Source organism: Asterias rubens, chromosome 1, assembly GCF_902459465.1.
Source record: "Asterias rubens chromosome 1, eAstRub1.3, whole genome shotgun sequence".
In the NCBI taxonomy this organism is placed as follows: domain Eukaryota; kingdom Metazoa; phylum Echinodermata; class Asteroidea; order Forcipulatida; family Asteriidae; genus Asterias; species Asterias rubens.
Window position 1 is genome coordinate 20,014,455 of NC_047062.1, and position 27,565 is coordinate 20,042,019.

The 27,565-nt window shown below is 40.4% G+C and overlaps 1 protein-coding gene across 3 annotated transcripts; it reads right to left on the reverse strand.

Annotated features, from left to right (window-relative positions):
• Nucleotides 1-436: 436 nt before the first annotated feature.
• LOC117296377 (muscarinic acetylcholine receptor gar-2-like) lies at nt 437-21,245 on the reverse strand. Of its 3 annotated transcripts, none has more exons than XM_033779259.1 (2): nt 21,005-21,245; nt 437-3,571 (listed from the first exon to the last, which is right to left on the reverse strand). In XM_033779259.1, exons 1-2 carry the CDS (start codon nt 21,053-21,055, stop codon nt 2,147-2,149), a joined length of 1,476 nt encoding a protein of 491 aa, XP_033635150.1. In that variant the 5' UTR covers nt 21,056-21,245; the 3' UTR covers nt 437-2,146. The 3 variants fall into 3 exon arrangements, with proteins under 3 accessions (XP_033635150.1, XP_033635169.1, XP_033635159.1); XM_033779278.1 differs by lacking the exon at nt 21,005-21,245 and adding an exon at nt 15,816-15,849; XM_033779268.1 differs by lacking the exon at nt 21,005-21,245 and adding an exon at nt 9,033-9,422.
• Nucleotides 21,246-27,565: the final 6,320 nt, after the last annotated feature.

Below are 27,565 nucleotides of genomic sequence, written 5' to 3' on the forward strand. Positions count from 1 at the left end.
AAATCGACCGCAGCACAGGTACAATAAAAACTTAGCGAACTACACTATACAAACTCCCGGGTCAGTGGAGCTAAGACACCATAAAGTAATCTGTTTCCGGGTCAGCCTGACCCGGGATCCTGGTCAATTCTGCCCCGCGGGTAGTTTTAAAGGTGTATAGCTGGTCAAATGAAAACAAACCACAGAGATTCAGCCTTCAAAAACTGCTTATAGCTCCATCACACCGAACTCGTTCTCACTACGTTAACAAAAAATTGTTCCTGTAGCAGGACGGTAGTAATGTGCGCGGCGAGGATGGAGGAGCGAGCGGGGGGGACGCGACAGTTGAGTGTAAGGCCGTGTCCGAAACGACGACTTCGGCTACAGCTACGTCTAGATCAGCGCGTCTTCCAGTGTTGAAGAATAGGTAGACGCGCGCGATCTAGCCGTAGCTGTAGCCAAAGTCGCCGTTTCGGACACGGCCTCAGTGTTAATAACAGCGTCTTGCACCAAGACTACATTTTTCAGAACGTAGTGAGAATGAATTCGGTGTGATCAGTGGGGGTATTACACAGTTTGCAGAGTTTGAATATTGTCTTTATCTCCATCGGTTCATTGATAAGCAGTAAACACTGCAATGAACAAAACCTACATACCACTTGTTAACTAAACCTTTTTATCAAACATTTTTATGTTAAACTTGAATGCAGTTCATGTCAACGTCATCACACTGTTTCAATTGCAAAATGTACAAATTGCGTCAGAAATTATTTCAATGTATACATGAAACCTACATTTCACTGTCTGGAAAAATTCCTTAAAGTCTAACTATGAAAACTCCCGGTATTTTGATGAAGTATAAGTTAGTTAATTCATAGCACCAAATGAAAATAAAAAGTAGATTCGGTGTCGAGTATTTTGTCTTCATCTGATCGCGTTCATCATTCTGAGTCTTGCATGAATTGTTCACAAATATAACATAATATAACAACAAATTTTAACCAATATTTTGGAAGATGTCAAAAGGAACATTGGGTTGTAAGGGAGAACTGGGTTGGAAGGGAAAACTGAGTTGTTGCAATTTTAAAAGTACAGCTTTGGTTGGAGGATAGCACAGTTTGTGCTTGAGTCGCTCTGTTGAAATTACACACGCATAAAGGTAATTTATTGCTGTGCTCATACACGTGCTGAAAAGGGGTCATTTTTTCCAACAGACATTTTAATGGGCGCTAAACGTTATTTGTTGCAGTGTTGTTTGCAAGAAATCACCAGTCAAATTCAGTATACAATGGAGGGTCCTTCCTCCATCCATGGGTATACCTACGGAGCTTTCGTTATACCAACTTGACCTGTGACCTGTTTCCCGAGAGATTCAATAGAGGGCGCACAACTCGGGCATTGCAAAAGCGCCCTGCAACCATTGGCCTACTGAACTTCACTCAAATCGATTTGATACAACGGTCATGCTTGTGGAAGATTTTATCTTAGAATATTCTTGACAACAAAACCTTCTTAAAAACGAACTGAAAATACCCGACCGGAGTACACAAGACAACACAATTAAGTCTGAATCTACTTTCAGACACTGTGTAAATGATATGAGAGTGATGAAAATACATTGATGTTAATTTTAAGGACTAACAGGAGTATTCTAATGTCAATACAACTGTAATTATTGACACATGACTGGAAGTTATACAAATAAAAATGCTGAAAAATTCTTACAGAAAGGCATGTTAATCTTTAAGAGCATGAACTACACGAGCTGTACTTAAGAAAACACCACAGTGTTGTTTACACAGGACCCTTGCATTGTCGGTGTATACGGGGAGGAAGAGTAGTCGACGAGGGAAGCAAAACAAGACGGTTTATAGTAAGTTCAAGCCGAGTGACATTTCCCAGCGATGCTTGGTTGTTATTTGAATCATTCCATCAGAGTTGCTCAACAAATCCAACCTAGTTTTTTCAGTTTGGTGTGTTTACGTTAATGAGTTGTAATCATTATAAGATATATGAATTAATACAGACATGGCTATAGTATATCCACACAGTGAATGGTAATTGTTGCAAAAAAACCATGTTGTCACGTGTATGATAGAGAGATGCTCTTCAATCACCATAAACCACTTCGTTTATAAATAACAGGCTCACGGTATAAAAGTTTTCTCTATCTCCTGAACGCTTTGCAGGAAAGGATTTTATAGAAGGTGGCGCGAAACAGTTCATTTGCGAATGCATAGCATAAGGGGTTTATGGTGCTGTTAATATAGCACAGATAATAGCTGAACTGATACAGTGGAATCGGAACACATTTCGGACAGTAACCCATGATCATAACCACAGTGGAATATGGGCTCCAAGTAATGAAGAACGCCCCCAAAATGAAGGTAAGCGTTCTGGTTGCTTTGCGCTCGCTTCGGCTTTGGCGTTCGCCCTTCACCGATCGCCGTTTAACCTCGTACTTGCGGCCACTAGACCGGAAGGTGATGACGCTTGACCGTTTCTTGCCGTTACTGTTCGGTTGAGACCGTAGAGGTTGTTGTTGCTCGCTGTCTCGACGTCGTTCCGACGACGACGTTTCGTCACTTGGGTCGTCGCGATCGTACTCTATTTCCTTCTTCGGGGGAGGAGATTTTCTCCTTACATCGTTCCCTCGGCTAGCCTCTGCCGAGAGGGCCGATACGGTGGTTGAAGTCGTTGTTGTGTCCGCTGTAATACCCAACCCCAGTGCCTCACTTTCCATCATGGTGGGTTCTAAGGTTCGAGTTGGGTACAAGTGATCATGTGAGACACGCGGCCGCAGTGCTCGCGCCCTCAACGATTCATCATTGCCCAACCGATGATGACTGAACTTTTTCTTCTTCCTGGAAAGGTTTCTGATAATACGGTAAATGTAAGCATACATGAGGAACAGTAGTGTCAGCGGTACCCAGTACACAACAACTGTCGATAGTGCCATGAAGAGTGGAGAGTTCGAAAGGAAGGGCAAATAACACTCGTCATCACGTCGATCGCTTTCCCCTTTTGAAAACAAAGGCCAGCCGAGGACTGACGTGAAATATAAGAGTATTGGGCACACCCACGTTGGGATGATCATGATGACTGCCCTTCGTAGTGTCATCTTATTGCGATAGCGTGCTGGTGACTTGACAGACCACAGTCTGTCCGCACTGATCATGATGAGGTTGAGCACTGATACCTCGCTACAGGCATAGTCAATAGACAACCAGAGGTCGCAGACGAAGGGACCGAACGGCCACGATCCCATGATGAGTAACAGGGTGTACACAGGCATGGAGAAAATACCAATGATTAAATCGGCCGCGGCCAGACTAAGTAGGAAGTAGTTACTGGGTTTCTGGAGCCGTCTCTCCACCCTGAAGGATAACATGACCAAGATGTTTCCACCAATGGTGAGAATCTGGCTGAAGAGAGCGCTGATGCAGATGAAGACGAGAGCAACTGTGCTGTGGGGAGTACCATTATCCGTCAGTACGATACCATCAGGGGTCGTAGCCGTGTTGGTGGTACCGGTTGTTGAGGCTACCATAGTAGCAATGGTAGATACGTTTGAGGCATTCATCATTGGAACCTGCAAGTCAAATACAAAAAGTTCTGAGTAATTTGACAATATTTGAAGTATGGTGGACACACATGACCTTAGTATGGTGTCAATACAGACCAATTAGTTCCAAATTGTTAAAATCGAGTGTTAGAATCGCAACAACCAAAGGTATATCCCTCATAAAATGTTCCCCAAAAGACAAACCTACCAAACAATAGGTTAAAAAAAACCACACACCCACTAAAACAAGCCGATGGTACAAATGAAGCTGATCATAGTAACCTGTGGACTTAAATTACAATCATGTTCAATATCTTGGCAGTGAAAGAAACATTTTGCCAAACACTATGCCTGAGGAAAGGTTATGAACTTGAATCCAGAGGCAGTGTCCTATCCAATCATGTTATGCCAATATGAGCTCGACTGTGCCATGATGGAATTATAAGCCAACAAATGTTTGTTTTATTGTTGGACGAAGGTTTATAATTTTTTTTTTTTTATTGGAGAGGAAATTGGGCATGTTAAAATGACAAACCAATATAAACATGGCATTAAGTTCGCTTGGTCACATCCCCTTTAAAAGGCGTTGGGATGGGCTGACGTGTACATATGCGCATTTCAGAAAGGACATTTCAGAAAGATCAATGTAGCCATCGCGAGATGTGCTGAAGTGAAGAATAAGTGACCACAACTGTTTAACCATAATGACACATTATATATGCCAATGTACAAGTATATGTGTATATGTAATAAGTCGCAATAATATTCGTCATATTGTCATCTTGCAACATCAAACTGTGACTGACAATTGCAATGGTACCAGCATATATACCTTAATCAAACTGTAGTCATGTATGTCAGGTACCTTGCCTACATCAATGACGATGGCTGTTCCATCTCTCATATCATGAAAGGACAAGACTGTCCTTACATTGAAGCCAGTTTGGTTTAAAAGGGCCAAATATAAGAAAAGCAAGATGGCCGCACCATAATATAGGTCACACCATAATAGGTCAATAGGGTTCAGATATGAAACCTATAAAATATATTTGCCCGCCAGTTTCGGTTTTATAGACGGTACCATGCTATATTATGTTATTCATGCAGGCAGGCTGGGATTGAAACTAGTGCGTTGCCATCGGATGGGTCTACCAACCAGTCATAACATGTAAATGTGACCCTCATAAATAAGGGTCGTTGCTTTTCTGAGAAATCGTACTTGAATTTCTTTATCTGTAGAATGTGAAGACAGAGACCAAGCTTGTTAGAGCTGTCTTTAAACAATGTAATTGTGTGAGTACTCGAAACCTGACATGAAGGGCGCTCGATTTACAAAATAATTTGATTTGAACCCCCAAATAAGGGGGGTATGTTTTATACCTATCACATGAAAAATAATGCATTTTATCTTTAAAGGGAAAAACGAACTGTAGTCATGTTATAATGCTGGTGGGAGAAAAAGAATCAGACAGGTCTCCGTGCGTGTGAAGTGCCGCAGTTAATCCATGCGTGCGATTGTCCTCATATTAAAACCTGGACATCAGCACGTCCCAGCACGGAGGCAATAGCATTTCATCGGCTGTCGTTCAACTAATGCATACTTAGGACATTATTTCTTGAGGTTGTGATATGCCAATAACGAAAATGGACTCCAAAATATAGTGTCAGCGCAACCTTGCCTTGAGCTGTGTAGTTTAACAAGCATTGTGTTGAACTTACAAAACCAGAGAACGTGCCGCGTAGGAGACCGTCAATCTTCGTCAATGTTTAGTTTCTTCTTCTTTGATCTTCTGATTACATTTACCTTAAGGGCTATATTGTAACTGAACACAATGATTGACGTGATCATTGTCAGAAACCATGTCACACACAATATGCCGTCTCGTATATATTTTTCTTCCCTTTGGTTGAAATGTTAAATAATTTGCATAATCAAGCACAAAGCCTTAAAGTCAAGCGCCGCATGCAAACTGCAACTTTTTGCCCGAGAGATCAAGTTGCCGTGTTTTCTGTCTATCTCCAGGCAGGTGTTTCACCGAGCAGTGGGTCCCCGTTGCCCCTTTCAATTACAAACTTTCGATCCAAGGATCCTCACCTGCCATCTTTTTTTACTCTGACCTCTTGGCTTGTATTCGATTTCTTTTCTGACACCTTTTTTTTATACACCCGCCCCATCAATATTCGCCGTGGTTTAAAGACAGGTCCCCAGCGTGATTACATTCCTACATCCGCCGATAAATAGTGAAAAGTCACGGGGACATTTTTCTTTAAAAATAGGGGGGAGGCTTTGTTTAGTTGTGAGGAAGCTTTGAGCTGGATTCTCAATCGACACAAGAGCACAGCCACGAAATTAGAAACATGGCGGCGTAAAAAAATCGAAGAACTCGGGCACATTGCGAGAAATTAGAAACACAACGACCGAGAATCGAAGTGAAGCAGCAGGTCTTTAGCTAGAGCTGAGGCTGTAGGCAATAGCTGTGCAGTCTCGCGTGGACTTACCGACTAAATACGATTAGCGATCGGGGCAGAATGAGAATGAACCGACTGGCTGCCACCGTACTGCCAACAGCCAACTATTTTAGTCCCTCTAAATAGAGATGCCTTGTTTTTTTTTGTTTTGCAAACGATGCTCAGTATTCACCCGGTGTGATGAACAAAATGTCTGAATAAATAATCCGTTGGCTAACACTGCGATTGGCTCAAAATGAGCGAATATATTTCCCTCACGAATTCAGAACACAACATCGACTGATAATTTTGGTGGTGATGTTCAATTTAACACACGAACATGACAGACACACGCACTTAACATAAACCAGAGGTGGTTGTAATAAAATTTAAAAAATCAGTGACTGTGGAATATTAAACCTTCTTGCGGCACAGTGGGTGCTAATCCTTTGGCACATTCTAAGAAGCTAAAGCTGTCTGGGAAATTTCGATCATGATTCGCTCCGCTAGTTTCATTAGCCATCGGACGAAACGTCATCCAAGCCTGAGGAAAGGTTATGAACTTGAATCCAGAGGCAGTGTCCTTTCCAATCATGTTATGCCAATATGAGCTCGACTGTGCCATGATGGAATTATAAGCCAACAAATGTTTGTTTTATTGTTGGACGAAGGTTTATAATTTTGTTTTTTTTTATTGGAGAGGAAATTGGGCATGTTAAAATGACAAACCAATATAAACATGGCATTAAGTTCGCTTGGTCACATCCCCATCAAAAGGCGTTGGGATGGGCTGACGTGTACATATGCGCATTGAACCACTTCCCCGACCTATGACCTCTGGTCACCTCTTCCTGTTTACGAAGGATTCGACTATAAATAATAATCTATAGTTTTGATGTGTTAATTCATTGTAAATAGTAATTGTCACTCTTTGCCATGTACTAAAAATGTGGCTCATTTACATTATCCATGAAGCCTCGTATCTTATGAGTGTGCATAATGTGCCGCATGAAGTGCACTCGTTACCATCATGCAAAACTCCATCCTGAACAAGAAAGTGTAAAAGCTCATCAGCCCATCCCAGCAGTCTGGGATGAGAGCAGTTGAGTCATTAGGAGATAATAATAATATACCAAGATGACGAGGTAGGGAAGTAATCACGACTAGACTGAGACCGGAAAGTTAAAATTAATACTGAGTAATAAAGTGAGGATCGATCACTTTGCAGGTAAAAAACTTCCAAGGACACAGCTTTCACCGTCATAATGTGTAGGTAAATTACAGACCCAACTGAAGTACATACAACACCGTCAGAAACTACGAGAGCGCCCGATCGAAATTGAGAGCCACGCACTTTATTAAACTGGCCTAATTTCTGCCACTTGCTCACAAGTTGTTGAGATTGGTGTCCCTGATCCGTCCGGATGTTGTTGTCAGGAAAAAAAAAAAGGAGTGCACTACCATTTCCGTATGTATACATGCTGGTGGCAAAACGTGGTTCGGATATCTTAGCAGTAAAATTAAACAAACATTTTGTCTTCTTCTTTGCTTTAATCTGACGGTGCAAGGCGTCTGGTGCCGCATCCCATACCGATGCAAAGTCACGTTCTACCCGTTGCCAAAGATGTAATTGGCGCGGTCTAAGACATTCCCCTCGAGCACCCGACTGGGTATCATATTACAAAAAAAAAACTTAAATTATTTTCTTCTCGGAAAAAAATCTCCAACGGTAAAGGTAAAAGAAAAAGAAAAAAAGATCGTTAGTAACAACATGCAAGAAAAAAAAACCATGATTCTTTTTTGGAGTGTGTGTGGTAACATTAATGGTACTTTGAGACCGAGTCTTTCGACAAGGCGGTTCTGTATGCATAGTAATGGTACCAGTCTTTAATCACTTAACAATTACAGTGAACCCATTGACCTGCTTCCTAAGCAAATTGAATTTCGCACAGTACATTTGCAACATTAGTCGGCATCAGCTTGTCATTTAACACTGTAGCCATAACAATGTTGCCACATAAACAAGTGCAAGTCATAGAGACGTTTGCATTTACCTGTATTATAATGCCAGCCTATAATCATTTTTCGTATGCAACTTCCCGTCGGGTAAAATCGCAATTGTGTACAAGTGAGTGCATAAATCTTATATTAATATAAACAATTGAATATGATACAGAAGAACTATAGTAATTTTTAGTTTTTCACCCTTATACATCGATGCGTGTTAGCACTGTGAACTCAGTACTTTTCCCGAGTCCTGTGAACAATCGCGGGCATTATTACTCTTGTGGTATTTGAAAGTGATACAGAAGTGTCGAGAAATGTAATGCAAATGTACAGGAGATGAATGCAAAATGCATGGTATCTCTGAATCTCGAGGCCGCACTGCCGGAAAATGTTCATAATATCAATGGGGTAGTGAAAAGTACAGACGGAAGGACCATGATCACCTTGGTAGACAGATGCCACTACTTATTTTGTTTTGATAAAGGTTATTAATGCAGATAATTATTTGCCAACATGTTCACGGGAGCCGACCAAAATGCAGGTAAATCGTTCTAGGTCTGATATTATGATTATATATTTCTGGTAATGAGACAAGGATCTATTATGTAGCTTGCAAGCCTGAGGAAACTTGTACACAAAAGTGATTGATATGTGAAACAGTAGTTACCCGTTAGTCTCTTCCAGTACACGGGACCAAAGGCATAATGTCCCACCAGAAGGACGAAGCAATTATGGTAAAGTATCTTAATCAAGGACACAAGTGCCATGATCGGGACTCGAACCAACACCCGTCAATCAGAAACCAACAGAGAGCTCGAGTCCAGGGCTCTTAACCGCCACGTTTAAGGTTGGCGTTCATTACAATTCACTTAAAACGAAATGTATTCAACAATTTCATCTTCATGTGTATACCATGATTGATCGGTGGAGGATGTGTCATAGCAACACAGGCCCCGTAGAGTTAGCAAGTAACTAAATGTATCACATCTTCATTTCTTGCTGAATCCCTATCCCCGTTATATATGTGTCTTACCATCGTTGTGTAATTTAATTCCTGCATGACTTCCACATTAATTCAGTGCAGACAGCAACAATCCTGGAAACTTTGCTTTCAGATTCTCGTTATTGACATCGCATATTTGAAAACTCCGCAATTGATGTGCAAATGACGTACACCGGTAGTTAATCTTCTTGCGGGAGAAGTGACTCTATCTGGACGAATTCGTTTACTAAAAAAAGGAAAGTGCAGATGAGTTCATCAGCTATTCACTCAGGAAGACGTTTCTCTCGAAGAGGGTTCAAGGGTTGTATTCTCCGGGAATAATAAGATGTAGTTTTGTTCCCACGACTTGTTGACACATGAATACAACGCCGGCCACGGTGGGTTTGACTCGGCAATCAAAACAGAACGTGCGGCAACCAATTTCCGCGGCCGTCATCAGGAAAGAAAAGAAAGTCGTGGTTTGATGACGTTGTGTCCCGTTTACTGCACACTATACTTGGGGTAGGCTTTCGTTTCTTTATGAAAGGCAGTCTTTTCACAAGTCTGCCAGGCGGATCATAATCCAGGCCCTGCCAGTGTGAATGCAAATGGTTGGCATACAATGGAAACGATGTGAACTTACTGTGTAGTGAACTTGATTCTGTATTGTCCAACTCGGGGAACCAAGTGAACCGTAATGGGACTCGAGTATTGGTTTCACAACTGGATACAAACAAATACATTTTCACTGTTAAATTACGATTTGTGAAAAGATTCTGATTACTTTTGAAATTTAACTTCTATAACGGTGATTTTGTATTTTTCTCAATGTCTCCCTCATGAAAGACGATAAACTTAATTGTTGCTACCTTGTGCCATATTATCATTGTGCAGACATTGAGCCTATTGCTATTATGGTATTTATTTATTTATTTACTTATTTATTTTATTTTTTTTTTTTCTCTCTTGATGTGGAGTTATATTACTCCGTTTATTCAACATTCATCAGCAAAGGCATACATCAAATAAACACACTATCAAAAGACACTCCGGTAAATACTTCTAATATATAACAGGCACAGTAAGTAACAGAAGCTCAGAAAATAACAATAATAATAACAATAAACAAAATAATTAAATAGTTAAATGAATACCTCTATTATATATACAAATATCTACAATTTAGCGTGTCTCGGGAATCACGTGGTTCGGGAAAAAAACAATACTGACAACAACAAAAACAAAAACTAGAAAAACATAATACATATGGGACAAAGGAAATAACTTGGCCCTTGGTAAAACAGGCAATTAGTAATTAAAACTGACTTTTTTTTTTATTTATTTATTTATTTATTTTTTTATTTATAGCAACGGTTAGTTTTGTATGATGTGTTCCGGGAATAACAATAATTGAGATGTTATTGTACTGGTATGTAACACAATGTTTTTGTTGAGTTCCCGCCATACTCGCTCGGAGCAGTGTGAAGAGTACACTATTTTTAGAAGAAAAAACCCCCAAAAGCAGTCCCTATAATTCCCAGGTTTCTGTCAATAACATGCCGTGACAAAAAAAAACTTGCCACACTGTTGCATATCTTCAAATGGTGAAGAGCAACGCATTGTGAGACAGGGGTATGGAATGAGGAAATCGTCTCTTAAAAACAACAAGCAAACTTTGAGCAACGACCTTCATCGTGCGTTCCATATACACTGTTCCATTTTGGTCGCTTTGAAACGAAAACAGCACAACAATGATACCTTTTAACAAAGTAAACATTTTTACTCGATGACGAACGTGGCAGACGCTATAGAATGTACTTCATTCTAGAAATTACAATAAAAGGTAGCCTCATTATAAATGACCCTGGTTTGCGCGTACTTTTTTTGGTATCCAGGCTATCTTCGTTCGCCAATTATCTAAGTCTCACAGATCCCAGCTTTAAGTCTCAAACTACACAGCGAGAGATATTACACCCGAAGGGATGACTACAGCCTGGCAACAAGGATGCCTATAAATTGCCATCACATCACAGACATCATTTTATCCAGCGTTTTTAATCTACAATGACGTCATATAAGAGCCAGATATATCTTTAATTTAAGCATGCACTGGGGGCTAAATGGCATTTTTGAATCCCCATAGCAGTAAAGTCTCGTAATATGGCACTGTGTGCCAAAAAAAAACCTCTTTCTTAATTGAAATTAGCGAAACGTAGCGAATTGGAATGAACCCATAACATAGCGTTGTTATAGCCAAATTGATCTCAAACTGAGATTTTATTTGCAAGAATAAGTTTGGTGCAGTGGTTAGATTTACGCCACTGGGTGACGCGGGAGAACTCATTTGGAAATAAACAAAATATCATCATGCTATAAATTTAATATATTTTTCACACCAAAGTAATGCCATGCCGCCAAGGGCATGCTACGCTCCACATCTAAAAACTGCTTCAAAACGCATACCCACGGGTTGCATGAAAAACAAAAACAAAAAAACAATCCCTACCCAAAACACAAATCATCGCAAGAAAGCTGCACCCCTTCGCCCCGCCCCCTGGCTATACCCAATTGCCTGAATTACAGATTCATTCTTCATGTATAATTGTTCACGAAGCACAATACATAAAACAACACGGCGTGTCCTGAGAGACTATGTGCAAACAACCAAATGAAAATACAACCCTTAATAAATATCAGTGCCCAAAAGGATATTACTTCTTGCCAATTATTGGAGTTTACCTTTTCAATTTATAACCGAAGGCTTTATTAGTATACATCCCACGCGCCCTTCTGTATACCCCCCTCAACAGAAATATTCGACGCAGCGGCTATTTATAGTGCTGTACTTTCCTTCAATCGCATCTCACAACACACCAAACCATGCGATGGACTATACAATGATGAGACTGAAATACAAGATGGAATTTACCGTTAAATGTGATTATTCGTGTTCCAGAATTAAAGGCACTGGACACTATTAGTCTATTAGCCTTCTTGATTTTCTCCCATTCAAAATCAATGTAACCAAACCGAGGCTGGAAGGAAAAATAGTCTGGTTCCTTTTTGTACAATGACTATTAGTATCCATTACTGCTATCAGATTCAAAGATCATAACCAAGATGATGATGGCATCATGAGACAGGTATATAGTTTCCAAGGGCAACACACTCTTCCATTGGGCATCATTTTGTTAAAACAAATAACACTCAGAAAATGAATGGTAAAATCTCGGGACGCGAAACAAGAGTTGGACTTTTAAGGATTCAGTATGGGTTAGATTATTGGAAAGAGCAAGATGATTACACCACGTCCAGGCTATACCCACTCCAAACATTCAATCAAACGATTTAAATGGATGGGAAACATGAAAGGTTGATTTTGATTCAAATATCCCCATACTCACAAATCTATAGCGTAGTATGTGCCCATCCACATAGGCCTATAAAATAAAACAAATAATGAAATAGAATATGTTCAAAGAGCGGCATCAGAGGTAAACGTTTATCTCGCATATTTGTCTAGAGGACAATCCCTTCTTGTCTTTGTTGATTGGGTTTGGGTTGTGGGGGGGGGGGGGTGCCTTATCCTCTCATCTCTGATGATCCTATCAGGCTTCACACCGTGAGCTGTGTGTGATGAGCATGAGTGGGGTTATAAGGTCTTCATTTGGCGCTGGAGGTTGCGCTACACAGAGGAGAGCAAGGTTCTGGTAATTACTCAAAATAATTGTCAGCATAAAAATTTACTTGGTAACAAGCAATGGAGAGCTGTTGATGGTATAAAACATTGTGAGAAACGGCTCCCTCTGAAGAAACGTAGTTTTTGAGATTAATTAATTAATAAAATATTTGAACTGAATACGAGCAGCCAGCTGAGGTCTTGAAATCAAGCATCTGAAAGCACACAACTTTTGCGACAAGGGTGTTTTTCTTCCATTATTCTATCGCAACTTCGACGACCGACATTGAGGTAAAAAATATCACAGGTTTGTTATTATATGCAGATGTTGAGATACACCAAGTGAGAAGACTGGTCCTTGACAATTACCGAAGGTGTCCAGTTCTTTTAATGGGGTATTTGTAAAATTCATCCACACTGTTGTCGCTCATAGTAAAGCCATTTCCAACAGTCTTACAACACTATATATAAGAGAAGTGATCATTCATGGACAAAACAAGTCTCAAGAAAAAAAGCAGCACAATATTGTGAAAAACTAGAAATCCGCACGTGGTATTAAAGGCCGAGCGGTTATGTTAATAAACCACAATATTAGCATGTCGACATTCTGAAATATCCAAGGTGTTGACTTCCACACGAATGCCACGAGTTCACTTTGAAATTGCAACGTGAACACACAGAGAAACTGAATTAAAACAATCAGGAATCCAGATAAGCCATATGCGGAGAGTATACAAATTGAATCACGAAAGTCTCTCAACTGATTTTCATTTATTATATAGGCCTACCGTATGACAGATAATCTGTCAAAAGATCATACAATATCAACTGTCAACTTTCTCAGCTAACTCCCTGCCCCTTAGCCCACACTGACTGACCCTTGTTATATGAAATGTGATACGTGAACTTTAAGAAATACTATCTAAGAAAATGCTTTGAGACTTGTTTTTCTTCCTCTCGAAAGGGGATTAGGAACCATTATGCTTTCGGTTTGATTGCCTAAAAGAAACTCCCCCACACAAAACAACCAAATTGTATTTCCTTCAGATTTTGAGTTGCAATTACTATTTTTTTCCAATCAATTAGGCTTTAAAGAAAAAACCGGCACCAGATATGTCATTTAATTACAAAGGAGATGTCTTTCAGTTATCCTTATCCTGTGTGAAATTCACAGCCAATCGATCGGTAGTGTGATTGAAAGGAGTCAATACCCTCCGAAGGGTTACTATAAATTGAATTAAGAAGAAGAAGAAGAAACAAAAACCGAAAACAAACTTCAGTTTCATCAGTGCTGAAGAACATCTGTACATTAACGACCACAAATAGACAAATGAAAATTAGGAACAACTGTAGAGCTGTGTCGGTCGTTAGCTTTTAAAACGATTTTCATTTTTCCTAGAAGTGAAGTCGTGAAAAATAATCCTGTATGAAATGGATGTTTTATTTGTGATCAGTTAGCAATCACTTAAGGAAGAAGGAAGATGGAATAGTTTAAGTGATGAATTTATTAAGAGTAAAATTTACTTAAAAGGTCAGGTATCTGGTGCCCAAAAGCATAAGAGAACTCTTCAAATTTACTTGTAAATCGTTAATCATTCCTCGAAATGCGATTAAGTTCCATCTTAATCAAATCATTTCCTCGAATTATTAATTCGTTCCCTCGAAATAGAACCTCGAGGGAACGAAATGATTTCCAAGGAACCAAAACTACTTACTGGAACTGGAAATGAATAGTAATTTCAAGAGAACAAAGCACCTTTATTTGTGTGTTTACCCTTTTTCTTTTTTTCTTGACCATGTCCCTGTAGGGGTTCCGTAATAATGAGAAATGTAGCGATTTTAAAGTCTCTTGACACGCTGGACTGATTTTAAAGTTAAACTTGTGAAAGGGCTACACTTGATATTGGCTTAGATCTGATGTTGTCGGTCACACGGGATCAAAGGTGGAACACGAATGCACAAGCCTGCATAAACAAATTTGGGATCGTGTTCACAGCGTTAATTTCGCACTGTGAGTAAATAGCCCCGGTGTATGCAATGCGGCGGTTCATTTACTTTGCAGAAATTATGGTGAACAAAAAAGTGTCATGGTGTCTAGGGCCCCTGCCCAAGAACTCATTCAGTGAGATTGGTTTGTCTAACCGGGCCTAATTTTAAAAGTTGGTTAGCGAAAACAAATACTGCTGAGCAGACAACAGTTACTAGGGCCCATTTTCATAAAGCCTGTAAGCATAGGAAAATCGAGCTTAGAAAAAAACAGGTTACAAGCCGCCAACATTCCATAAATTTTACTCTGTTGCGACTGGTGCCACAATCATTTTGTGCTTAGCAGAGAAAATTTGCTAAACAGCTTTATGAAAGTGTGCCCTGCCGAGAATGTAGTCACGTTTGTTAGTTTTGGTTGGTAGCACCGCTAGCAAAATTAACAGATTTATGAAATTTGGCAGGCGCGAGGGGAGGGGCGGGGGCGTTGCAGCCAAGAATCGGCAACGGGGATGCAAATAAACCGGTTGATCTTCGATGCTACCAAGGCAACCGACACGTAGTAGTTTCTGACACGATCCAGAGAGGGGTGAAAAATGTATAAATCAATTATCTTTTTGGGGTGTCAACCACACGACCCTGTAGACCAGACTACGGGGGAAAAAGACACCTGGTGGAAAAAAAATCACTGACCGATTCGTGCACTTTGATGAGCCCCTGACTTACGGATAGTTTTGACACGACAGTCGTAATATTAGGGCAAGTCTAAAAAAAATCTGGCATTTTTGGGATGAGGTAGGAGATAAAACCTACAACACTACAGCCAAGATGCAAACCCACTCCATACTTTCTGAAGAAAAAACTTAAATTAAGTACACGTGAGGTGGTTAACGAATATGGACTTGCATAAATATTATACACAACGAAAGAGACCGAGACTTTCAAAATCAAACCCTGGTAACGGTTACGATTTTAAACCAGGGCCAATTTTTTATGGAGCTGCTTGAGCACAAGACGTGAGTTATCTAAGTACAACAAACATTGTTTACTAGACTAAGCTAACCAGCCAAATTACCACGTCACTTCTCGCTTAACAAAATGTTCTGCTTAAGCAGCTCCATGAAATTGGGTCTCGAACTCGACACACTGCATATCAATTACCTTTCACGTACATGGGCCTCGAACCTGTCAATGTTCAAGCTTAGCGATGACAACAATGCTGCGAGGCAATTCTCTCGTCCGGAAATACAAAAAGTAGACTGACCATAATGAGCTGACAATGACAAATGAAGATGAAAATGCCCCAGGTGTACACGGCCTATTTTTAGATTAATGTGCTCTTCAGTACAAATGCGGAAGTGTGCTGAACAAAATCCAACAAAGGACCCGTGCTGTTAGCTACAGTTATATCAAGAGCCAGTATCCTTCCTTAATGCTAGCGCAACAACCGTTAGGGAACATCATAATATTCACACCTTGCAAAAAGGCATGTTTTGCTCGCAGCCTCGCTGTCTCAACTTAGGCCTCGCCTATATGTGTTTCACCAGCAGAGCTAAAGGACAGTGGTTCTTAATTATTCCGAAACGAACTGACCGAATTCAACGGAGACCTGTGATCTGTTAATACGTCAAGCTTCCATAGAAATCGGAGTAAAAACAAAAGAGGGACAGTAGAAGGCCCAAGGTTGCAAGCGGTCAGTGGATGGAAACGTCTCTGCATACGGTTTCCTCGATGAAGCATACTCCCAAGCTTCGGATCGGAATTCACATAAACTGCTAAAGCTAATAGGGAAATACTGTAAATTAACTGTACTCTCGAGGAGTTTGTATTTAAAATCTTATCATCTACTATATAAAGATATAGTAGCTTTCTCTACAATGTTTCGGTTTTCCTTGTTTCTGATCTTACATTCACACACCTGTCTGCTTCTCTGCATATCGTATGTCTATAATATTGTTTCACTTATTTAGTCATTCTGTCTCTCTCAGAGTGTGTAGTCCTTCGTCGACAGACAAGCTTAGCATTGCTCAAGTTACTCAACGAAACTGGGAACGAAGAGGGAACAGAGCACACCGGTCAAAATGTCGAGGAAACAAATCGCATTTTCCCCGGGCCAGCTCTGGTACAGAAGAAATTACCTCATTTTGCTGCAGTAAACCTTGCAAAAACACAAAGTGATTGTATGATATGTTGTCGCAATTTATGAGAATGTGATACCAAAAGGAAATGACCCAGCCGGTAATTTTTTCGTCCAAAAATCCTTGTTTTCTTGGATACATTATGTTGCTTTCGCAATGAAATCAAAACATCATACTTTTTGTTTTCATTGATATTCTTATTATATTAATTGTATAATGTGCTACACACAACGTCCATTGCTAAGTCAATGGTAGACATTGCCCACGAAGCGGACTAAGTTCATGTTTTTAATCCCTTACTCAATCACCACCGAACTCTAATTCATCTCAAAAGAACACGGTCATACTTTCCGATCAGACGTCAACTTCAACCAAATAATACAGACATCCTAATTAAAACAAACTATCAAGGGATTGCTCATCTGAAGACGAATCCTGTAATTGCAATTAGCTGCACGGTTTGAGATTATCTGAAATCACAATTCAAGCGCTATATCGGGTGGCAGAGTTTAAGCATGCTGCCGTGATCACACACGCTAATGTGGGAGCCATAACAATTTATTTTGCAAATCTACGAGGGGAAAAAAAAACTCTGACGCAACTCTTAAGGCAAGACTATTATTACGGGCACGTGGCGCGTTCCCATCACCACAGTCCTTAATATTATTGTCTTGGGTGACATTTGTTTTGCCAGGGCATGTTAATTATTTTAATTAAGTAATCACCCAACCTTGAGAAGCTTGTCGATATAATCGCGGCTTATGTGATACATGATATCACTATGCCCTTTATCAATGAATTATACAACATTTCTTGCGAATTATAAATGGGGTTAGAATATAAAATGGTGCAATGATCACGATATTACGGACCAAGGGACCAAGGTCAGGGGAAATGTGTCACCTGGCAAAAAAAGAAAAAAGAAGTACCAAAAATGTTGTTCAAGGGAGCAAAGTCTGTCCAAGAAGTTGCAGTTTTCCTGTAAAAAGGGCCGGTCAGTTTCAATTCGGCGAAGGGTCATACCCTTACACAATTCCGGGTCAACATGAACCGACTGTCTGAGCCAAAACACAATGCTAACCCGGATTCAATGCGACCGAGACTTTTTAGAAATGGACTCAGGACTCTGGTATCCAAATGCTCGGCACTTGGAAATTCGTACTCGTGTGCGATTGCCCGAGTACCCCCTCGAGTATTATTAGTACTATTTGACCACCGTTGTCCTCAGCAGTACTCGATACTCGACTAAAAAGTACAAAACTTGGCTAATACAACACTGACAACAAATATATAGGTCCATCAAACAAAAACATATACAACAACAAGAGTTTCATCTCCCCCTCGACAACACCACCAGGTACTTGAACGAGCCTGAATTCACTGAAGATGCTCGTCACTCCAGTCAAGTGGAAACCATTTATGTACGCGATGACAACACGCCAGCAGAAAGTGTGATTGTGTGTCTCATCTTCTGAGAAAGGTTTCCAAGAAGAAGACATTAACTTTTTTTCTTGAAAGTCTGCATCAGTCTCGTTAAAGGCATTGGACACCTTTGGTAATTGTCAAAACCAGTCTTCTCACTTGGTGTATCTCAACATATGCATAAAATAACAAACCTGTGAAAATTTGAAATCATTTGGTCGTCGAAGTTGCGAGAGGATAATGGAAAAAAAACCTCCTGTCGCACGCTGCGTGCTTTTAGATGCTTGATATTGAGACCTCAGTTGAGGTTGCGAATTAAATTCAAATATTTTAGTGAGAAATTACTTCTTTCTCAAAAACTAAGATTCTTCAGAGGGAGCCGTTTCTCACAATGTTTTATACTATCAACAGCTCTCAATTGCTCGTTACCAAAAGTTTTGTATGGCAACAATTATTTTGAGTAATTACCAATAGCGTCCAGTGCCTTAAAAGTAGCATCTGGCACATGTTCATGTTTGTTCGTCCGGCAGGATAACATTAACTTTCAAAATTCCTCTTCGTTAAAATAACCTCGGTTGACGGGTTGAATTATTAGTGATCGGAGGAGTTGATTCGATACTATGTAAACCATACGTGTTTTTCTATACTCACAGAGACGTTTTTTGTTACGCACTCCTGTTAAAGCTCAAAACCTAGGTTCATGTTCAAGCATGTTAGGCAAGATATTTGATTCAAAATCATGAACAAAATACTATCAACTGTGAACAGGGCGTGTCTTAAGTGAGTGCACGGTTTCGCCTATTTAAAAGTGCCCGAGCATCAGTCTTTACGGTGGGTAGTTTATAAAGACGCGGCCCGAATCCGTGTCCGTAGCCCGGATACGTCCCTTAGTCTATTTATCTCTAACGCTAAATAGTTCCACTTGAAATTAAAGTCGAGAAACACACACCCACTGCCCTCTGTCACAAGAACCACGGAAAACCCACAGGAAACACCAAGAGGAAATAACGCATCACAAACTGTCTAATAAAAATGAATATTTTGCGAGCTCACCAAGGACTGGGTTTACGCTTGGCGGTAAAACAACTTTGTCGGGTCTGAGGATGGCCAGGGGACGAAACGAAATGAAGGTGAAGCGGCCACGGCGTCGTAGAGTATCAGCCAGGTATGTCCCGGGGGCGTGGATCCAATCTACGCAAGTGTTTGTACGCTGTGCCCATGAGGCGATACATGACCGACCCGGAACACGTTGGTTCTTTATGCAAATAAAAAAACATCTAAAACCCCCCGCGTGCGATAGGTATCGGATATGGCTTACAGTTTGTCTGTGCGTGGATGATTTTGTCCCTAGTGGGAATATACTTACTTAGCTCAGGCCCCCTACTACTACGACACGCGGACATGTTCACCAAAATCCAAATGGACCGAACACTTATATGAACTCCTGAAGTGGTTTTGTTTACGGTGCAGCGCTCAAAATTTCAAGTGGATATTTCCGCTTACAGCAGTAATTTCATGATGGATTCTGCGGCGTAAGTGCGTTTTTTCAACATAAAACCTGCACTATGGGAGGGGGGAAATGATATTAGCAAAAGAGAACCTGCGATATCGAATTGCGTGGAATAGGCGAGTCCTTTTAGTCTATTTTGCTCCATCTATTTTCCGATGGTTGATTAGTCACAAAGATTTTAACCTTGATGGATTTAATTAGATATTTCTTAAAGGATACCAGCCAGAATAGACAACCTCTCAGTGAAAATGTAGCACTTCATCTGTTTGAAATATATAAATACATGCGTATTTAAAAGTTTAATAGTTTGCTGTAGTCTAAATTAAAATACATCCTTTCTTACTGGTAGACAAAGGCAATATTTTAAGGGCGTGGCGCGGCACTTTTTGGGGGATCGAGCGTCGGTTCGAAAACCAACCTTAACAAAATATTTATGTGTGGAGACACATGGCACATCGTTGCAAAATACTAACAGTTCAACCACTCAATTTACCTGTTACGGTTCACCAAAGTATTTTGTACCTTCGTGTCTTACAAACAGAATTAAAGTATTAATTACCATGATTTTTCATTACGTAACTTTAATTTTCTCGCTAAAGGCCAAATAGTTTTCCTTATAGCTCATTGTCTATTTTGACCGAGCCTTGTGAAGCTCCTGGATGAAATTAAACAACCTCAAACGAACCGCAAAATACACATGTTGAAACTGCCTTCTCTACCACCACTACCGGACATTACGAGGTTATCATCAAGTACATTTCTTAAATAATTAACACAGGTGTCCTCTGCTTGGTGCCCCATTGTCTGCCTCAACATCATTACAGCGCGCTAATGCGAGCTACCGGTTGGGAAATGAAGAAGAAGATACGTATTTGCAGAAGAGAAAGCTTCAATGTTCACCTGCCGCTCTTGGCCAGGTGTTCCTTCATAGAGCCCCCTTTGTGTGGTAAAATGTTGTCATTCTTCATAGCCTAATAATGAAATGGATTTTCCTTCCCATCTCAGTAGCTGTAACAGTTGTGTAGTCCGATGAGTCCACTTAGCAGCAATACACATTGTATCTTCAAAATTGGTTTTGCCGACTGGATTTGAGGACAGAAAATGTAAATTTCCCGTTCAGCCGTCGTTATATTATTATCAATACAAGGTTCCTTATCTTCATTTAGATTTAACAATAGGATTTGAAAAACAACTCCTCGGTGGAAAGCCTACCTAATTAGTTAGTATCAATTAGTAGGAATGAGCTCCAAAGCTTTGAGGTGATATCTTCAATACCTGACAAAGTGCTTACCTTTTGCGTCCATTCAAAGTAAACCGGATGGAACAGTCCACATATACGCATATGCCATACAAAAAATATCTCGCAATATATTGATATAAATATATCAATGTCCGTTATCCCTGGAAGTTTGGTGCTGCGTACTTCCCTCAAACGCGATCACCGTCCTCGTCATTCTACAATGATGACAGGTATTATCACACTCTAAAAAGCTCCACACAGCGTCACAGACTGTACTGTTAAATACTCCTCCCTCCACACTCGGTACCGGAGAGCAATACGGCGCGAGTCCCGGTCAGTTTAAGTAAAGGATGTTCAGCAAGCATTATGAAAATTAATATCCGGAGTGGGGAGACACCTCATTCGACGAGTTGACGGCGCTCAGGTCACGTGTGGTATCTACTTTGCGTGAAATCGATCACCCCCCCGTGCCCACCGCTCTTGCAGGTCTGCATCAAGTTGATGAAGTGGTCTATGCCTTGGTCGTAACAGATAACATTATAAAAACACAACTCCGCGTTTATGATGCGGGCGGGGGTGTGTATGTGTTGCATCAGTGGAGACACTCTCCTCCTCACATACCCCCAAGATGCCGTGGGAAACGAAATAAGGGCCTGGCGCAGAGAGGGTTGACTAACCGTCACTGCCCGATAATGCAGGATTGTTTATACAGGCAATCGATGCTCTCCCTGATTTCAAAGATGACCTACGTCCCAATACCTTCGTTGTACTCAATCGCAAGGTTATTAATAAACAATGGTTAAGAAAGTTGTTTTCCCTTTTTTTCTGGAGATTCTCGTCGAGGAGGATTTATCAAAAAGAAGTCGCATAGTTGTCTCGCAGCTGCAAGTTTCCAAACAGATATCCAGGGGGGCCTAGAGCACAAAGCTGCATACAGTAAAAGTAAAGCAAATATCTCCTCCATCTTAAAGGTGTAATATGTCCGGAAATAAGACTCAATGTGCAGTGAAACATGTATACAAGACTGCACCTTCTCAAAAAAATTACATGACAAACATCTTTGTCCACAACTCAAAAACTTCTTTGCCTGAGTTTGAAGCGGTATGACAAACACAATCCAAGCTGTCTGAAACCTTATTTTAAGTCACACAGAGTGTAATACGTTCACAGAGTTAAAATTTCTCAGTCGGTTCTTATATCTTATGCTATCTCAGCATGCAGAACAAATTGAAACAGGCTTGAAACACAACCATGCAACAAATTAAAGCAGCATGGTCGATATGGTTATGGTTAAAGTTATGGATAAGTTTTATTACTGGTTTTCTTACTTTCTCATGACCTAGTTGACATGAGTATTTTGTTGGCATGTAGGTCTACTAATAAGCAACACTTGTAGAATTGTCTACGACATAATCGCTGTCCTCTATACCATGATCTATGTTGACTGATCGACCCTTATGGCATAGTTACAGACACTGGCATCCCACGTTACTATACTTGACGCAAACAATACAGCAATCAATTTGGTTAATTTTGCAGAATTCCCTTCCAACACCAAAAACTAGATAACGGGATTTTTGTAATTCAAATAACCGAAACGCCCACACATGGATGGAAACCATAAGCTTGTAAAGCCAGGATAGGAGCTGATTACACATTGACTAGATAGCAGGCATCCAGGGCCCGCTCTGTCGTGTGACTTTACACCTTAAAGTCTTTCACCGCACTCTACGATAGCTGATATCTCCAAACACGTCCAGCGCGGCTCTGGTCGTTCGATATACTCACAATGTACAAGTGGCCGTGTGTCCATACAAGATTCACAATGCTCGGTGTGGGGGACATTCAATAAAGGTACATCCCAACCGAGCGGTGTGTAATTTCCTCTCTGGTTTAAAAACAGCCGACTTTCCAGGAGAGAGAAAAAGGTGGAGGGAGGGAGAGAAATGACGGCAGTAACTAGGATTGCCGCAGGAGAGTTGTTGTTGGGAAAACCATGTGTGAAATCCGCGTCGACGGTTCCGACACATGCCAAACTGAAAAAAACGTAGAAATAATATTTTTTATTGGGATCGTCTTTTAACATTCGTTTTTTTTTTCGTTATTGGGGTCTTTTCAGCATCGGTGGACGAACCCTGGGAAGGTTACCTGTCCTTTTGGGTATTACGTAGAGAGAAGGGGGGAGGGGTAACAGAGGATGAAACTTGGTGCTGTACTCGGGGGAATTACATAGCGAGAAGGGGTTTAACATTCAGAGGAAAATTGATGGGTGCTGTACTCGTATGATACGATCACGGATAAACTGTCAGTCAGAGGTAGGCATCGCATATATAGTTTTCAACAATAAAGATCAAATTATGCACACACTCAACATTGTTTCGATCGGAATGTCTCTGTTGTTATTTTGGCAGTGAACTTAAAAACCCCAAAGGTTAAGGGAGTGATATCCAGGTTTTGGCCGACCGCAATAAAACAAAATCATATTCATTTTGAGGCAAGACGATGACTACCAATATTATTCCAACATACCACTTTATGCAAGCCCAGGGTGTTCGAAAAAGTCTTCCCTCCTAAAAAAAGAAATGCTTAAATCAGAGCTACAGGCGATTTACTTTAGCATGCAGTGCACGAAGTCAGGCTTAAATAAAAAAAATCAAAAAAATCCTGGGTAGTCAGTCAGCCGTGCACAACAGAAAGGCGCCCAGCCATCGGGAAAAATGCCATAATCCACCTCAGGGAATTAAAATGAACTAGCGGACATTTTTCATCCGATATAAATCAGTTAAGCTAATAATGTTGTTAACTGCATTCCTCGCTGACAGACTGGCCAATACGCATATATTTATGTGCACCCACCTTCTTTATATAATATTGACTGTGTGTGAAATGTATGCTGTTGTGTGGATACTGTGCGGTATTAGAAGAATATACACGTCTTTTTAGTTCTGGTCAGTGACATTATCAAGAAAGCATCATCTAATATCTCATCCAGAGCTGGTAATAGAAGCGCACATTCTGTTTGCGCATTGTGGTCAACCGTTAATACAAACAGACGCATGGTCCTCTAATAAAACGAGACCGTGAATTTGTTATGTCCTCCAGAGGTCAACATTGCGTGTTTTTGATGTCCAACTTGTTTTTGTTCATATTGAAGAAGTGCACGTTGCACTCGTTGTGGTGTTTTAGGGCATAACGTAATACGGACGCAGTACAGAAGCTAAATCGATTTACAACTCGTTCCAATGTCAATGTGAGTGAATGATATTTTAGAGGTTTGTGCTAAAAACCAGACCTGCACTCCAGGCAAATTGGATTCCGACTCCAAGAACTGTTGAAAATTCCGAAGAGCGGCGGTTGTCAGCGTAACGTTGCATTAACTTATTGCGAATGTGGAGAGGTTTTGTGTCGGGGGCTCTTGACTTTTTAATGGGGGAAATTATGTTTTTTGTCGAAAACAGTCGTAAGAGTTTCGAGGGAATTGTGACGCAACCTAGTTTCAAGAGCGCATCCCTTAACAAAAATCTGGGTGGTCGTAATTGAAAAAAATATATTATGCTCTAATTTATTTCATGATTAAATTGTCATTTGCTGTCATCACTCCTGCAGCCAAATTCACGAAATGCTAGTATTAATCTCATCTCGAGTTTAGAATGGGAGTGCGCCTTAACGTTTATGGATACAGAACTTAACTCGTCCTAAGTCCTAAGATTAATCCTAAGTTAGGAAGAATTTGGCAAAATCGACGACAGTGATTGTAATCGAACTAATCACATTTCATGGTGTACATTCTAACAAAGTCCGGGTCAGAACTGACCCGGATCCCGAGGGATCTGACTCGGAATCTGTGTGTCAAAATGACCCAGAAATGGTTGAACTTGATGCAGAATTCGGGTTAAAATCCTGCCTGATCCGAGAATTGGTCACGTATTCTGGGAGTTATTAGAGTGTAGCGAATGTCTCTATTTAATTATATTAATGCGAGTCACATTCACCTAGACAGTCATCATGCAGAGACGTGTCTACGTGCTCGTGACGCCCTGAGTATCATGGACATCTAAACATTCCAGATCTCAGCCGTCGTAATTATGGGGATGTGTTCAATCTTAAACCTTAAAGTCACAAGGTGGGGGAAACCCAGTTACTGATATTATTTGTCAACCGGTTCTTCTTGTCCTCGTTATGTTCGTCAACTACCCCTGTCGACCTGACGAGACTACGAACATAACCCAGACGTAGAGCCCACTGAGATGTAGCTTAAACTAAGTTGAAACGATAAACCCAATACGTTCATCGTGGTGCAAACTCGGGAGTAAAGAAGATCTTTCCCATGAAGTGTCTGCCAGGAACCTTAGAATGGTTTTCTTCATGAGGCGTTCGAATCAGATGGATACTCGTTTCGATAGAAGACGTAAAGGCTTAACTTGACACCCCCAAGCTGACGAGTTCAACCACCGATAAACCTCCCACTTGAGGTATCATTATAAAACAAAAAATATCCCAGTAATATTTCACGATCTAAGATTTCTCTGCTGCCCTGTGGTGCAGTACGCACATCGTTTTATAGTTTGCTCAAACTACAAAAATGATTGACAATTTGGGGTTATCTCTGGCGACGAACGCCACGTCTTCCGTGGAAGCCGATTACCGCGTTAAAATATCACAAGTCTTGGGTTACAACCGTGATATTTGACTTGCAGTGGTTATCTGCATGTAAGCTTATCCAGCGAAAAAATACCCCTCAGAGTTCAAAACATTTCCATAATCGAACTTTCACGATACTAAGCCCCAAACTTAACACGGCGTACGATTTATTATGGTAATGGTTAAGACTTTCATGGAGGCAGGGGGGGGGGGGGTGAGTAACCCCTTGGCAGAACAGCACTTTTAATACAAAAAGGAGTCACTAACATCCAACAAACTAATTCTACTAGTTCATCGTTGTTAATGGAGATTTGATGTCCACGGGCAATAAGTTATTGGAGATGATATCGTATGATAACTGACGTTTCGAAGGACACATGCCTCCCAGGGGTGGGTGCCATAATGGAGCTTATACGCAAAGAGAAGGTGAAAAGGGCTGTATCAATTGCACGTCACTATCTACTTATACAAGGCACGCCAGTACCGAAAAACAACCTGAAATTATCGGTTCATGTTGATAGCACCAAAGCTCATTACAGACATTATTTATAATATACTACCAACAACTTTAGTTTCAAGAGAAAAGCAACAAACAACAAACTCCAAAACAACAACAGAGTAAACACACAACACTTTAGCAAACACCAGGATGAATGCTTGTATACGAACAATACGCCTATAATTGTCGGTTGTATCAAATTGGTTTCTGAAATCTTCGGTTATTTTTGATAGCACCACGACTCATTACATACGTTATTGTGCTACCAACAACCTAAATTTCAAGAAAAAAAACACCAAATAACACCAAAGTTAATACACCTAACACCCTACGAACACGAGGCTGAATGCTTGCAGGATAATCCGCCTATGTATGGGTTGTTTCAAAATGGTATCAAATGCACATTCCCTGATGTATTGAAATCAAAAATGAGACAAAATATTTATTTCTACAGTTTAGAATAAACCCTACGGTGTATAAGACTCACTATAAATCACCCACACACATCCTTGTCATTTGATTTCTAAAACACACGTCACGTGTCTTCCTTAAATTGTTCATCCGACTGCCGCAAAATTTAATATAGAAGTACTATATGGATAAATGTTGGACACTTCAAAGCGTCGCTCCCGAATTTTTTTCCCCGCCCGTTTGTCCACACGCGGCACGGTCGTGTCACGGCGGACAGGGTCGGTGTCTACACACGGAGTAGTCCATATTGTTGAGAAATGTTTATGTTGAGTTTTCAGTGTGTGGGATTGCCGATTTTCCACAGGAGACAATGCATCCGTTTGCGTCCAATATTTGTGTAATATCACACCATATATGCCTACCTTGATTAGTTTTGACAACCATCGGTTTATCCTGTATAAACATGCGCTATAATGAGACATTAACGAGCAAATTCGCCTCGAGTAGAGCATGACAAGTGATATATTTATTCACGATCAGTTATCCGAAATGCAGCTCGGAACATTGTGTGGAGGGACAATGAGGTCATTTGTACAACTATTAAAACGAACTGGGTTATGTAAAGAGTTCATGGTGTGTACAGTGAAAGTGATTCAGACAACTTCTGCTTTAAGTTTTACACGAACTGGAAAATAAAGGTTTGTCTTTTGTGTGAAAGAAAATCGACCGAAAATATTTGAAGAAATTCATAGCCATCTTCATCGAGGCTTTTATGGAATAGATTTAAAGTTGGGATTGCCATCAAAATGGAGGATGAGACCTTTTTCGCTTCATCAATCTCTTTTGAATTGCACGCTCACTGCAATTTTTGCAAAGATTTTGTAAAAACTCAAGGTTTCACTTTATTTTTTTTCTGCTTTAAAAAAAAATATTAGTAAGCTTGCAATATTTATCAAAAGACCAAACCTTGGATAAAACGATTAAGTCAAACTTTATGGTTCGCAAAGTAGTGAAGAATTAATGGCTTAATAGTAACATCAAAGCAATTTAACTTTGATTAT